The sequence below is a fragment of the Physella acuta genome, unplaced genomic scaffold (genome assembly GCF_028476545.2).
Source record: "Physella acuta isolate Inbredline_101_S28 unplaced genomic scaffold, ASM2847654v3 ptg000677l, whole genome shotgun sequence".
Taxonomy (NCBI): domain Eukaryota; kingdom Metazoa; phylum Mollusca; class Gastropoda; family Physidae; genus Physella; species Physella acuta.
Window position 1 is genome coordinate 1,060,487 of NW_026732196.1, and position 16,503 is coordinate 1,076,989.

General features: G+C 35.5%; 2 protein-coding genes across 3 annotated transcripts in view; one reads left to right on the forward strand and one right to left on the reverse strand.

Annotated features, from left to right (window-relative positions):
* Positions 1-1,821: 1,821 nt before the first annotated feature.
* On the reverse strand, positions 1,822-5,591 carry LOC131949209 (uncharacterized). 2 transcript variants are annotated; one of them, XM_059311000.1, is made up of 3 exons: positions 5,491-5,591; positions 2,886-4,483; positions 1,822-2,754 (listed from the first exon to the last, which is right to left on the reverse strand). In XM_059311000.1, the coding sequence occupies exons 1-3, from the start codon at positions 5,531-5,533 to the stop codon at positions 2,524-2,526; spliced, it is 1,872 nt and encodes a 623-aa protein (XP_059166983.1). In that variant the 5' UTR covers positions 5,534-5,591; the 3' UTR covers positions 1,822-2,523. The 2 variants fall into 2 exon arrangements, with proteins under 2 accessions (XP_059166983.1, XP_059166982.1); XM_059310999.1 differs by having other exon boundaries at positions 5,488-5,591.
* A 9,696-nt stretch (positions 5,592-15,287) lies between these two features.
* The window catches only part of LOC131949203 (ciliogenesis and planar polarity effector 1), a 36,367-nt gene continuing 35,151 nt past the window's right edge, over positions 15,288-16,503 (forward strand). Inside the window, exons 1-3 of the mRNA XM_059310992.1 lie at positions 15,288-15,340; positions 15,880-16,002; positions 16,318-16,453. Of these exons, the coding sequence (XP_059166975.1) occupies positions 15,922-16,002; positions 16,318-16,453 (217 nt within the window). The 5' untranslated portion in view covers positions 15,288-15,340; positions 15,880-15,921. The remainder of the gene's footprint in view (positions 15,341-15,879; positions 16,003-16,317; positions 16,454-16,503) is intronic.

A 16,503-nucleotide genomic window follows, 5' to 3' on the forward strand; every position in this document is an offset into this window, starting at 1 on the left:
AAGTCTGTGTTCTTTTTTGTTTATTTCTAAAGGGCCTAATAGATCACATATTGTTCATGTTTTAGGTTAATATTTTGCATTGCAACATTTAGTATGACTCCCTGGTTGTTTGCCTATAAATCAAACAAGTGTAAGTAATTCATGTCAAATATAAAAAAAAAATTAAGTTCATATATATTGGATGGAGAGTGTATACCAGGCATCCATTCACTTTACTGATCACCTATGTGAACAAGTAACAAATTAGGAAAATGTAGCTTTAATTTGACACTGAATGACAACACATTACATGGGAGTTGTCCTACTGACTTCACACCTTGGGGTGGTCTAAAAGTGCTGGACAACACAAACCATTTAAAGTGTCAGTGATTTATTTTTTTAAACTGCAAAAAAATCAAGATTTACTTAATAGTATACTCAATGTTAATCCTGCTCAGTTATTATTTTAGAGACAACAAACATGAAAACCTTTATAATAATGAGCTTTTAAATGTACTGAAGATAAGAAAATAAAATGAATTTGCTTTCTTTAATAAAACTTATTTTAGCAACCTAAGCTTTTATCAAAGAAACAAATTAGTTTAATTTTCTTATTTTTAGTGCTTTTTAAGAGCTTGTTATTATAAGAGGTTTTTATATCTGCTTTATTTTTTCACTTTTAGTCATTCTTTCTAAATGAAGTTGACACTACATATCCTTCTAATAAGATATTTGCTTTAAAACACATTCAGTAGTTCCCTTCTCAACACCTTTAGCCATTCCCAAGTGTGGATGTAACTGTCAGTTAAGCACTGACAGCAACTTGATCAAGCAATCGTAAGTTTCAAATTCATTTTTATTTTTAATAACAATTCACCATCTAATTAGTAAAAAGATTAATAATAAAAAGTTAAGTAAAAAAATACATACAGCTGAATCACAGTAACATTGCAATACACAACTAAAGGAATGGACTGAGATTTTTAAGAGTCACAACTTATATCACTTGATAGGTACACCAGCAAAATGGACCTAAAATTTCAAAGGAATATTGCATAAGTACAAATATTAGTCTTGATACAATTACAATATAATTTGTTGTTGCATAGCTTATTTATAAAAACAGATACTTTGCAGAAAAGCAAAAAACATTGCATTACTGTAATTTACTTATACATTACAGATTTTTAGCTTTGATTCTTTGATAAAAAAATAATTTAATGTTATAAATATTTTTTTAAAAAGATAGATTTTCCAGTAATAAATTATTATGTACCCATTTATTACAAGTCAATTTTAAATATATTTAAATATTTTAGGTTTTAAAAAGCACTTTAAAATATATGTCAAGGTTACTTTAATAATTGTAAAATGAAAATAATAATAATAGTGGGTTATATTGAATAAATATATAACCTCAATACATAATCTGTAAATTCAAATAAGATTAAAGTAACTTGGTTACACAATGCAAATAATTATAAATATTACAAATATCAACAAAGATATACATGTTTTAATAATGAATTTATAAACCATGGCTGTATTTTGCTAAATAAAGACAATTTAGTAGACATAGTGAACTTTTTATATTAACTAATTAGCTTTTACTTGTTTTATTTTTCTAATAACTAAAAAATCAGTAGTATTTGTCTTCTATAAATTTCCAAAACTAATTGCTCTAAATAGATAAGTAGCCACTATATTTCAAAAAGTACAAACTGATAAAAATTGTGGCTGAAGGAATGCTGAATACAAAACAATTACTCAATATCCTAATGGAAACAATCAAGGCATTTACCTGTAATGGAGAACACACATACATATAATGTTGCTTTTATAAAAAAATAATACAATAAAAATAACATTGCTTTAGTTATATACCATTTGAAGAAACACTAGATTTTATCAAATTATCAAATTGCTTATTTAAAAAGATTCTAGCAATTTGACTAACAGCAAATCAAGCAATTAGCCAAGAGGAGTTAACAACCTGGAATGCATGCAGTATTCCACTGCTGACAAGAGTACTCTTATTGGGCAAAGAGAAAAAGAATTTACACAACCATCCAAGGTTTAAAACTGGACGACAGCATTAGATAAAGCACTGGAAAAATAAAACCACCCAAAACAGAACATCTATCTCTATCTTGGAAGGAATTTAAAAAAGGGCACAATCTGAAACTGGATGAATAAATGTAAGGCTAAAAGACTATAGCCACTGCAGTAAGGTTTAAACAACCAAATGATGAAGAAAAATACTTTGTTCGTTGTTTTTTAAGGTATCAGTTACAAATTATACTTTGTTAGATCTATTATAAATATGTATGTGGAGTTCAGTAAAACAAAAAGGATTTTAAAAATACAATGTATTAAATAATATCAAATTATTTTGATTGTTTACATTTGTTTACACACCAATGCAGCATCATTTGACTTGTTGATGGAGATCATGAATGTATGAGCATTTTTTAAAAATCATTGATTGATAAATTTCCATGTAGAATATATTTAAAACTATTTTACAACTTGTAGGCAAAAACTCTATAAAATTAATTTAGCCTTTTTCAAAACGAATTTTCCTATTTCGCCTGTTATTGATGTTGACTGCAGCAGATTTTCTTTGCTTTTAAACTCAACAGGGTCAGGATGAGTCCAGTGAATGGCCAAAGCATCAGTGTGCCAGTTCAGCTGGCCAGAATTAAGATGGTCAACTTCCTCTGTCTTGTAATCTTTCAGCCAAGGGGCATGACATTTATCATTTGCACATAAAATCTGTTGACAATTTTATGACTGTTTAACCATTTTGCAGTCAAAAGAATTTTATAATTCATTCTATAAGTTATAAGGCTAACATTTCCAGAATATATACCAAATAATAATCTCAAAATTAAAGTACCACTTACTTGTAAATGTCTGTTTATGTTCAGCGAATGAGGTTGCTTCTCATAGACCTTGTATGGCATGTGAATGGCATTGTAAGACCAATGCCTGTCCAAATACCACCTGTAAGACTCAAGAAAATGCCTAAGATATGGAGCTCCTGGTGCAGCCACTAACACACCTAGGTTAAACACATCAGGGAAAGCTCCTGTTTCTGGCCAGTCAACATTGGCTGTAGTATTGTGTCTCTTCAAGGAAGTTGGGAGTTTTTGAAGAAAGATTACATCCCAATCTGCATAGATGCCCCCATACCGCAACAAAATATCAGCACGAAGATAATCACTAGCATGTGAAGCGTATAGTTTTATTGGTTCACCATAAACGGAATCAGGAAAATCTCTGTTAACAAATTTTACTCGTGTGTTTTTTTGTGCTTCCTTCCAAAGGTTTCCCAAAGGCTTTGAGTTTCCATGGATGTAGACAGCATCAGCATTCAATACATGGAGACTGCTGAGCAAACTGAGGTATGAGAAAAAATCCAAGGTGCGTTCCCCTAGCCAAACATAGTGAACAATATTTGGCACAATATTTTTCTCAGCAGGCATAGAAACAAGTTTTTTTGAAGTGCCATATGCAATCCATCTTGCAAGATGGTCAAAATCTGAAGAACTGTTGAAAATGATGATGGGAAATATATCTTCATCAACATAGGCACAAGGATGTATGGAGGCTATAGAAAACAGCCTAACTGTCTCACATTTTAAATAATCAGCAGCTTGTGACTCAAGATAAGAGTTTAACTTATATTTACTAGGAATGTCTTTCAAGACATTGGACTGAGCCATGACTATTAATGGCTGAGAGCTGCCATTAGCCTGCACAGCTACAGTGATTTTACTTTTAAGCATGGATTTTACAGCTTTAGATGGGGAAATAACAGTTCTGCCATCGATAACCACTCCGCCTAGAGTACCTAACAAATTTAGATAGGTTAATAATTTGTCCTGATAATCTCCATAACATGCATCTGTGTTTTCTAATTTCTTTTTCACCAATGGTGGAAGATCCCTCTCTAGGTCAGGAAGAAATTGAAAATACCCATCTGGATCTAGATCAGGTTCTTTGATCAAATGTAAATTTAAAACAGATGGGCTGATGGTTTTAAAAGCAGATAACACTGATAAGAAATGAGTAAAAGTAAATGGACCTTTGTCACACCAAATAACATGAACAACAGGTGTGATCTTCTCAGCCAGTATATTTTGTGCAACATGGTTATGCAAGTAAATGTCAATCTTTTCAGTCCTTGACATGGAGTCACTATAATTTAGTATGGATGGTTTATGGAAATAGTGATGTGGAAAAACAGGAACATATCCATGAGTCAGTTGTACAGGGTCAAGGTAGGATTTCACACCTTGACAACCACAACTGTATGTAATTATGTTTAAAATGGCAAACAACAGTGAAAAAGCTATGCTGATTCTATATCTGTTTTTTTCAATAAATTTCCAGAAGCATCTTAAGTGTCGAAATATTTTTCTAAAAGAAATGCACATTGTTTGATGCAGACATCTCTTGCTTATGAGACACCTAACAGCCATCATTTGCCACCATTTACCTGTAATCAGAAAAGAAAATATTAATTATAAATTTTTCTGTGTTCGTCTTTTACTAGTTATATCTGAGGGCCTCAATCAGTGACAAATGACAGTGATGATACAGTCCATTGCCCATTCATTTCTGTAACAAAATACTGATTCATAACAGACAATACTGTTAAGCCTAAAACTGATCTAATTTTGGACGCTGATTATAAAATTGGAAAGAAAAACAGCAGAAAGATTTCAAAAACTTAATTAAATTTACTACAGCTGTTTGTTAGCACTGAAGGTGCAATGACAAGTAAATGCTATGTGGTCATGACTGATTCCTAGACTTAAAGAATAAAGGGTAGATAAAGAAAAGTCTATGTTGAGCTGTTGTAAAGTGAAGACACCTACTGTCACCTACCTAGCTAGATTTAGTAAGATTAGAATGATTAGATTAGAAATCTAGGTATTAGCTAATCTACTTTCTTGGAAACTTTCTAGATCTGTTTAGATTAATTTAAGAAATGATTAATCTTAGATTGACTTAGAACTAGAATCTGATGGCTCCACTGAGCTATTCTATAGTATAAGTATAATAGAATAGTATAATAGTTACTAGATCTAGATATATTATATAAATAAAAATATGATCAAGAAACTAGCTAGATGTCCTAACCTAACTGATTTTTTTTAATTTTTAGGCTAACTACTATTAGCTAGTACTAGATCTAGTACCACTAGTAGTTGTTAGAGAAATTATAGAATATTTTATAGATTGTGTTGAGTGTTGACTCTACACACTCTGTGACTCTACTCTCTACAGTACATTTTTAGATCTAGAAATCTAGATCTAGTAGTCTAGCCTAGTGACGTGAGTGTAGTTGTAGTGTAACTACCACTAGATTCTAGTGTAAGTGACAGTGTATGTGTAGTACTACTAATATGGATTGTTTGGAGTTTGGAGTGGATCTAGAATTCTAGATCTAGAATTCTAGATCTAGATAATCTAGATTTAATGTAGGCCCTACTAAACTACTTTGTTGATTAAGCAGTCTAGACTCTCTAGATTGCTGCTGCATATGCTGCTAAATTAAAATAGATCAGGAGATCTAGACTAGATCGATCTAGTTTTAGATCTAGATTTCTTAGAGATCATGATCTAGAAAATAGGCTACAGTAGTCATCTTCACACTTTTCAAGCCCAAACCAGATCTTTTTAAAACAAGAGTTACGGTCCCTGTTCATGAGGTAACGAAATATTTGTTACTTGATTAATAAAAAGTGGGCCAAAAAATTATCGTCAAATTATTTTTTGAAAAAGTTACTTAGGCCTACAATTGTATTTCTTTTTTCTCTCTTTGTTTTTAAACCATTGTGAAGGGCGAGCAGTGTTTCTTCCAGACTTTTTTCTACGGGGGGGGGGGGGGAATGGGGGGGGGGGGGAATGGGGGCACTTGATATTTTCGGAGGGGGGCGGGGGCGGACACTGGTAAAAGTATAAGTTTTCTATATAAATTCCATGTCGTTAACGTTGGGGGGGGGGGGGGGGGGGGGCGGGGGGCGGTAGACTTTCTTCGGGAGGCGATGCCCCCCCCCCCGGAAGAGATGCCTGGAAGAAACTCGGAGGGCGAGTTCGCTTTCTCTTACTGTCGCCGGCAAAATCTATTTTAAAAAATAAACCGGGAGTAATCTCCCCTAAACTTCTCGAATATTCTTATATAACACTACGTGGGATGGCAACTCGGAATATAGACATGATTTTTAATTACTTAAACTTTTAAAAATATAATAGAATCTCGTAGAAAAAAAGAATTGCGCACCAAGCGAAAGCCAATACAAAATGTGCATAATAGTGCGGAATATTATTAGTACTTTATAAATTTATATGCGTTTTTTTTTGAGAAATCGGAAATAGCGTAAATTACTACTTCCGTTCAACGGAAATTACTCAAAATTTGATAGAAGGTAGAGGATTAGATCTATTACTTACATGTGAAATTTCATTTATCTATCTGAAATAGTACACAAGTTATAGGCTTTAGTTTCAAAGTAGAAAAAGTACGACTTCCGGTTATCGGAAATCGCTCAAAAGTTGATATGGATCTACGATTTCGATAAAATACTTATATATGAAGTTTCATCAACCTAGCTTTAACGGTACTCAAGTTATCGTGTTTACAGACACACAGACACACATACACACATACACACAGACATACGGACAAGATTGCAAAAATATCTTTTTCCGACTCAGGGAGGTGTAAAACGTCTAGATTTGTAAAAATCTTAATTTTTTTTTGCACGATTACAAGACTTTCTCTATACTTCGTATATAAGAGAAAGTAAAAATTATGGTCCATAACTATAAAGACGGTTTTCGGTGCTTCTTTGTCTCAATTTGTAGCGTCGGTTAGGGGACCCCGAATTCATTATACATTTTTCATTGTAAAATTTATGTATGTTTTATTGATATAACTAATCTTCTGTACGATCCTGTATCCTATAAATAATTTAATAACGAATAGCATATAGATCTAGTATCATCAGTAATTTCGGTTTTTATCTACATTTACTTGTTTTTTATTTTACAAAAGATGTAATAGTAAATTTGTATAGGCCTACTTTTAATTATTTCCCTTAAGTAAGTTTTTGGGAAATGTAGTTGCGACCATCGCAAATGCTCGACTATTGATGTTGACGTCATCGGTGCTTTGTTATACCTTTCATTTTTTAAGTTCCTTTCCCAGCTCCCTCCCTCCCTTAGTCTTACAAGTAGTGAATAGGTAACCGCACATTCACCACTTTTGTAATTATGCCAAGTTTTTTGTCAGACACTAGTCAGCAGGTATTAATTTACAAAACAAGGAAAGTAATACTATTTTTATATTATTAAAAAATGGTATTCATTAGTAAATGAATTAATTGAACATTATTTATAGTTAATTACTATTAATAAATGAAGCCATTTTTAGAGTAAGATCTGGCTTTTTGTGATCGTTAACAAATCGTGACGCCATCTGTGGATGGCCCCAGAAGTTTTTTCCGACGCTTTTAAGCTGATCGCATACATATGAAAAACATGTTTGTTTATGCATTATTACACCATTCATGTGATCGCCATGAAAATGTGGGAAGTTGTTGAGTACACGCCTGCAAATGTTTCTGTCATAGCCCAACATTTGTTTCAATATTTGAGTGACGGCGCCAGTTGCTATCTTATGATTGGGTGTCTTACAGAGGGTGACACATGTACTACTTCAATCACCAGTAACGCTGCAGTAGGGGCTTCCATCAGTGGCTGTGTCATCCTGGGCGCCCCGGCATCCGTACGAGCACTATGGTCCTTACATTCGTTTAAAAGAGCACCCTACGCTATGGATACGTCGGGCTACTACATTTAATGATTAAAAATCTAACCAGGGGTTGCATCCTTTACCCATGAAGTAATGTAACCTGACGTGGATTGTAATGACTGACGAGAAGCCGCGTTGGTTGTTAACAGTCTTTATTATGTACAGACGCCATGTTGCAAAGAGAGGAAGAGAGATGGCGAGAGAGAACTATTTATAGATAACAACATGTAAGGGACATCACTCAAGATAACAATATAAATATAATACTAATACAGAGAGTGAGTTCCCTTGATCTCACAATTAACTCAATCTATTACATCCCTTTACCCTTAGAACACAATAACACATCTCTCAATAGAACAATTGATAGTATCCTAAAATCACCAATTATATTGTAACATGAACACTATGGTAGATTACATCCTTACAAACAATGCACAATATGCTACAACATAATCAAAATACAAAACAATAATGTCAAAGTCCTTTTGACCTTTAGAATCATAGGTCTAACTTATTTGGGACTTTGATTGTCCTGCTTGACCTTCTCAGTGGCTTCTGATTTGGTGACTCAAGATTCTGACCATCTGGATTCTCTATCTCAGGAGGTCTAGGATTTAAATCATTAACTCCAGAATTTACATTTTCTGACTCTAGACAACTTGATTCACTCATATCAACAGAACTTGGTTGTGGAACAAACTGAGTTGGTGTGAACTGATCAGACTTGGTGGGATTGACAGATTCACCCTTATTATCTGCACAAGTTATTTTTAACTGGTCTGCATGTCTACGGACAATAAGTCCATCATTTGTTTTTACTTTATAAGACACAGGTCCTGTACATTGAACAATTTGACCTGGAATCCATTTTTCCTTTCTCCCATAATTTCTTAGATACACATTATCATTAACTGCAAATTCTCTTTCAATGGATGATTTGTCATGATTTACATTTTGTGTATGTTGATGTTGGGAAACAGACCTTTGAACAGTTGGATGTAGTAGGTCAAGATGAGTTTTAATTTTCCTACCACATAGCAATTCACATGGTGCAACACCTGTTGTTATATGAGGAGTTGTGCGGTATTTGGTTAAGAACCTGTTTACTCTTTCTCTAAGAGAAAACTTGTTACCGGTATTCATTTTTACCATAGCGGTTTTGAATATGCCTACCGCTCTTTCAGCTAAACCATTCCCAGCAGGATGATAGGGGGATGTGGTTATATGCTCAATACCATTTGCCACACAAAACAGTTTAAACTCATGAGCTGTGAAACTAGGCCCATTATCTGAAACAATTTGATCTGGTAATCCATGAGTTGAAAATATTTCCTTAAGTTCTATAATGGTATCATTTGCAGTGATTGTGTTCATGATTTTAACTTCTAACCATTTAGAATGTGAATCAATAACAATTAAGAACATTTTGTTCATGAAAGGTCCTGCGAAATCTATATGTATACGTTTCCATGGTTCAATTGGCCAGTCCCAGTTTTGCAAAGGTGCTGTAGCTGGTTGATTTGAATGTTGTGCACAGCTTGAACAAAGTTTTACATATTTTTCAATATCAGCATCCATATGTGGCCACCAGAACCATGATCTTGCTAGACTCTTCATTTTGGAAGAACCAAGATGAGTATCATGTAAAGTTCTTAAAACTTCTTTTTGTAACATTTTGGGGATAATTACTCTTGACCCCCATAGTATACATCCATCTTCTAGACTTAACTCTGTTTTTCTTATTTTATATGGCTTTAAGTCCTCATTCACTGACTCTTCAGGCCAACCATTCTTACAGTACTCATATACTTTTATTAAGCACTCATCTTTTTGTGTTTCTCTCTTAATATCATTCACATTTATATTGGAGTTATCCATGATAGTGAAGAGAACAAATACATCTTCTGGTACATAGCTCAGGCTTTGGTTTTTTAAAGGTAATCTACTAAGACTATCTGCACTATTCTCAGATCCAGGTTTGTATTTCAATTCATAATTGTATGCAGTTAGTGTGATAGCCCATCTTTGAATTCTTGGTGAGGCATGCTCAGGTAGGGTTTTGTTTTCTCCAAATAAACCTAGCAATGGTTTATGATCTGTAAAGATGGTGAACTTCCTACCAAACAGAAACTTATGAAATTTCTTAACACCAAAAATGATGCCTAAGCCTTCCCTATCTAACTGAGAATAATTTTTCTCAGCCTGGTTCAAAGATCTACTGGCAAAAGCAATGGGTCTGTCACCCTTCTCATCCATGTGGGACAAGACTGCTCCTACACCATCTGGTGAAGCATCACATGTCAATACAAGTCTTTTCCCTGGGTCATAGTGAGTTAGTAAGGTGTCAGCAGACAAAGCCTCTTTTGCTGTGTTAAAAGCAGCTTCTTGTTGTTTACCCCAGTGCCAAGTTGCATTTTTCTGTAGCAGCTTGTACAGTGGTGATAGTTTACCAGACAGATTTCCTATGAACTTTGCATAGTAATTTATCAAGCCCAAAAAAGCTCTTAGTTGTTGGGTATTTTCAGGTTTGGGTGCTTCTTTAATGGCTTTTGTTTTCTCAGGTTGAGGTCTGATGCCTTGTTTGCTCAATATATAACCAAGAAAACTAATTTCTGTCAGCATGAATTGACATTTATCTTTGTTTATCTTTAAACCTTTTTCACCAACAATTTTCAATACTTTATCAAGTGTTTTAAGATGTTCAGTGTCATTCTTACCAGTTATGTACACATTGTCAAAGTACACACAAACATTTGGAATATCCTTAAAAATACTGTCCATGACAGCTTGGAAAATTCCAGGGCTAGATGATATGCCAAAACATAGTCTTTCATATTGGTAGAGTCCTTTATGTGTGTTTATTGTCGTATAGACTTTTGAATCTGGATGCAGTTCTAGTTGAGTGTAAGCATGACTAAAGTCTAATTCAGTGAATTTGTCTCCTCCTGCCAAATTCAAAGAAATTTCCTCAATGTTAGGTATAGGGTACCTATTTAGCTCTATTTGCTTATTCAGTGTAGTTTTATAATCTCCACAAATTCTTATAGAACCATCCTTCTTTAACACTGGCAAAATGGGTGTCGCCCAATCGGAATAGTCTACCTTCTTTATAATGCCATTAGATTCTAATCTGCTTAGCTCATTTTCAATTTTATTCCTCATTGCATAAGGTGGAACTCTAGCTTTGCAGTATCTTGGATTTGTATCTTTAATGCTTAACTTCACTGTTCTATCATTTAGTAATCCAGAGTTACCAAAAACACATTTATTTTCAGATATAACTTTATCTAGTGAAGTAAGACTAGATTCTTTTACATTCTTCAATGAACAAATACTCTCCCAATTTAACTTAAGATCACTTAACCAGTTCCTACCTAGTAATGGCGGTCCATTTCCTTCAACCACAAGAAGAGGAAGTTTAACACTTTGACCATTATAACTTACATGAACCATACACTCTCCTATTACCGGAACATTGTCACCAGTGTATGTTGTTAGACACTTGTGACACGGCTGTAGAGGCACTGATCCTCCTGTGACAGCGTCAAACTCTTTCTTTGTTATGACTGTTAGAGATGCTCCAGTGTCAAGTTGGAAGCTGATGCTCTTACCGTTGATATTAACTTGTACATTGATGGGAGCATGACTTATTGATTTCACAGAGAACAGGCTGAAATCCGGCTGCGAATCAGTTTGAGAATTTTCACAGGTAGAGTGGTTCATTGGTTGGGTTAGGTAGTCTTGGTGAGAGTTAACATAGTGCTGCTTTTGGTTGCGGTACTGTCTTGACTGGCTAGATTTAGCAACAGACGAAGACTTTGCGAAGCAGGCCTTGGCAATGTGACCTTGCTTACTGCACTTATAACAAGTTGCAGACTTGAACTTGCACCGATGAGATGCATGGGGACCTTTGCATCGATGACATTTTTGATAATTATTACTAGATTTAGATCTAGGATTTGAACGAGCAGGCTGTTTAGCATAAGTTGGAATGCTCTGATGGGGTTGATGTTTATTGACTAACCTGCTGTTTACTGCATGGATCCCTGAAGGTGCTAAAGATCTCGCCGCATCTGATGACTGCTGGAATGACATTGCAAGTTGTATTGCTTTTTCCAATTTTAGATCTGACTCGAGCAGCAACTTTCTTTGAATATCAGGGCTGTTTACACCTGTCACAAACTTTTCACATAATCTGTCAGACAGTGTTTCTCCAAATTCACAGAATCTACTTAAATGACGTAAAGCAGCAACATATTCTGATATTGACTCGTTTGGTTGACGAGTCCTACTGTCAAATCTAGCTCTACATAGAAACTTTGATGGGGTAGGCGCATGGTGGTCTGTTAGCAATTTGCTCAGCTCGTTAAAGCTCTTGGTAGTTAGACTAGCTGGTGCGCATAAGTCTTTTAGTAGCCTAAATTGTTGAGGCCCTATGACTGTTAACAAAACAGCTCTCTTTTTGGCTTCTATCGTCACGTCGTTAGCTTCTAGGTAAAAGCTTAACCTCTCTAGGTAATCTTGAATGATTTCATCATTCGCATCAAATTCTTTTATTTGGCCATACAGCGCCATAATTCTAGAAATAATTAGCTAATAAGCTCTAGCAAACCTCTTTTTTGCGTAAGTAGGTGCTCTTTCTAGTAGATGTTTATCCTTCGTCGCCAAATGACGTGGATTGTAATGACTGACGAGAAGCCGCGTTGGTTGTTAACAGTCTTTATTATGTACAGACGCCATGTTGCAAAGAGAGGAAGAGAGATGGCGAGAGAGAACTATTTATAGATAACAACATGTAAGGGACATCACTCAAGATAACAATATAAATATAATACTAATACAGAGAGTGAGTTCCCTTGATCTCACAATTAACTCAATCTATTACATAACCGGTAACTCCCAAGAGCCTCGCGACGCCCTTGACATTTGGGTCGTCGCCAAATGGTGCTTCCCTTCAACATTGCGGAGGGTAATTAACATAAACTGAAGGATTGCTGTCTCAGTTCCGATAGATGGGCTACATTACGCACGTTACAGAAAGTAAAGGCGGGTGGGCAAAGAGCTGACCATAACACGCCGAGGTAACTGAAACAGGGTACTTGACTCAGTTTGGTTGTCTTGTAGTTTGGTGTTTCGTAATTTGTAATCGTTTGGGTGTCCAATAATTGTCTTACACAATGGTCATAAGGATGTTGGATGACTTGCGGTGACGCTTCCAAAGCAGACAAAATATTTTTCGTCCCATACATCAGTAGTAGCAAGAGATAAAAGCGACGATTAATTTTGATGTGTACAGTGACGTAAGATGCACACACTGATGATATTTCCAACTAAGTCAGAGTGTTCTAAATAATTTGTTTTGAAATAATTTTCCAGAAAAAGCGTCAATCAAAAGTCTAAGTTTACATAGTTATAACAAAAATGTAGACTATTTATGTAAGTAAAGCCTGTATGTCCTGGCAAACTGGTGACGAAACTAAAGCTTAAAAGTTCGGACTTAAAAGTTAGCCTGTTGTCACACTTGTACATTGAGTAAGCCGCCGCCAAGTCTCACCCAAGCAGCTCAATACAAAATTAGTTTCTCTAACTGTCCCCAAAGTGACATTATTAATGTATAGCCCTGAAGATGCTGTTTACTTTTTAAAGTTGTTCGATTCAATCGATGTTGGATCTTTCTGTTTGGTTTTGACAACGGTTGCGACTAGCAAGTGTGTTGGATAGACGACGGTCGTGACAGACGCGTGTGTTCGTTACGAAGACACTTGTGTCCGGCGAATGCGTTGGATGCAACTAAAGTCATGACAGACGCGTGTTAGATGCGAAGCAAGTCATATCAGTGTGTTCAATGCGACTACGGTACAGTCGTGTCCTGCTTGTGAGTTGAATGCGACGCATGTGTTGAATGCGACAACAGGCGTGATTAGAATCTCAACCTCCCCTTCTGAGAACTTAATTTCCCCTTCTCACACCTCCGTCTCCTCACATAACATCCCGGTCACCTCACCTAACACCCCAGTTTTCCCACCTAACACCCCGTCACCTCACCTAACACCCCAGTTTTCCCACCTAACACCTCGGTCACCTCACCTAACACCCCAGTTTTCCCACCTAACACCCCGTCACCTCACCTAACACCCCAGTTTTCCCACCTAACACTTTGGTCACCTCACCTAAAAACCCAGTTTTCCCACCTAACACCTCGGTCACCTCACCTCGGTCACCTCACCTAACACCTCGGTCACCTCACCTAACACCACAGTTTTCCCACCTAACACCCCGGTCACCTCACCTAACACCCCAATTTTCCCACCTAACACCCCGGTCACCTCACCTAACACCCCAGTTTTCCCACCTAACACCATGGTCACCTCACCTAACACCCCAGTTTTCCCACCTAACACCCCGATCACCTCACCTAACACCCCAGTTTTCCCACCTAACACCTCGGTCACCTCACCTAACACCACAGTTTTCCCACCTAACACCTCGTCACCTCACCTAACAACCCGTCACCTCACCTAAAAACCCAGTCCTCCCACCTCACGTCCCGGTCTCCCCAAATAAGGTAACTTTATTTTAAGCCACTTCTAATCTAGCTATTTCGTTTTAACTTTCCAGATACATTCGTTTTCAGTGACGATGCAAGAAAAAATATTTTAAATCCAATTAAACATTAGATTAGTCAATATACTTTTATTTAAAAATTATCATAGTCAATAATAAAATACTCTTTGACTGTGAAGTATTAACATTTTTTCTCTCCATTTATATTCTACCTTTGAAGCCCAAGAGCAGCAAGGGGCTGCTGCTACACCTCTCCACCGATTTCAGTTTTGGACAGGTCTCTTTAGTTCAGCCCACGTTAGCCCAGCTGCAGTCGCTTCTCATTCCAATGTTCTTCTTCAGGACTGCTTAGACTACGTCGACCTATTTTTCTTTTTTCCCTGGGGGTTCCAGTCTAAAGCTTGCCTCGCGATGTTGATCTCCTCCCTCCTCAGTGCGTGCTCGATCCATCCCCATTTGCGGGCTTTGATATCCATGTCAATCGGCTGTTGCTTTGTGGTTTGCTATAGGTCTCCATTGGTTATTTATTTTTCTGGTCATCTTATCTTAAGTATTTGACACAGACATCTATTCGTGAACGACTGTATTCTGTTAGAGCGTTATTATTGAGGACCTACTTGTAACCGATCACTTATTATTTAGGCCTATCTAACACAAAATAATGATGACGTGGATCTATTTATTTTTTGTTGATGTTGTGACGTATATATTTTGTGTGATTTGTGGAAGTAGCATTAAGGGGCTAAGAAGTGTAAAGCAAATCAAGAACGTTTTATGGCAATATACAAATAGCAACCTTGTGTATTAGAATTAACTCTAGTATTCAACATCAAAAACGAAATAATATGCCGCTTACTAATGTTTCTTTCGCTTTTTATTTATACCTTTTCCTTCACAATAGTGTATCATGGGATAGGTTTACAAATGGCGGCCTTGTAGCAAGATTTAACATGAAAAAAAGTAAAAGTAAAGTCATTTAAACTATAAACGAATTCTTGTTCATATATTTGAATATAAAATCCATTTTTAAAATAGATATGTTTGTTTTTCTAATGTATTATCATGTCTTTACTAAGTTATGTTTGTAGTTTTATAAGTAGATCTCTAGAGTCGAGTAGTCGAGTCTAGAAGTAGAAACTAGAGTAGAAGAAAGTCACTGACTCACTGATCACTAGATCTACTACTCCTACTTCTTGCCTACTAATTAACTAATAACTAGATCTAGTAACTACGTTAACAACTTTACACTACACTTACTTAAGTTACTTGACTTACAGTAGTTATAGTTACAGTAATACAGTTTACTGGTAATACAGTTTATCACTGATCAGTTTACTCAGTTTACTCAGTTTACTGGTTTAGAACACAAGTGACTAGCCACTACTCGTCTACTGCTGTACTAGATCTGGATCTACTACCCAGCTAGGCTGCTAATAACTAAATATAGTCTAGAATCTAAATCTCGTAGACTATATATTTTTATCTGTTTTGATTATTTTCCTCAGAAAAATATCATTTAGCCACTTGCATATAATAAGCCCATCAACATGAAAATTCGTTTAGAAATTTTAGCCTCAACAGCTATAAAACGCAAGAAACCTTGGCCTCATATAGTTTGGTTAGGGAAGGTAAATATATATTGTAGATTATTATAAAGTAGTATAAGAGTGATTGTTTTAATGTTGATTAGTAAATCAAACATATAGGCCTATATTTGAACTTTAACCATTGTTAATGTATTTTTATGTTACAAAATGAAACACTACTAACATCATTTAAAACATTGGCAGATTTGTTTGTCTTATTTGATCCATCACTGCTTGCTTTAAGCAGATCTCTGATGCAAATATTAAATTATCCTTACAATTAATTTGGTATAGAATTGTCACATAAAATTATATTTCTTCTCAAGAAAACTAAACAAATATAAATTTTCCTTTCAGGAACGTCAAAGCTTGTTTTTGTTGGATGACAAACGTGTCAGTGTTCTCTATATCCCATCTGGTAAAACAAAAAGAAATGTTCAAAAATTGTCTAGTTTGTTACCTGAAACTGTCTACATTACTACAACACCTGGAGGTAATAATAAATCAAATTTTGTTTGTACAGAATATAAAGAAATTATTTTG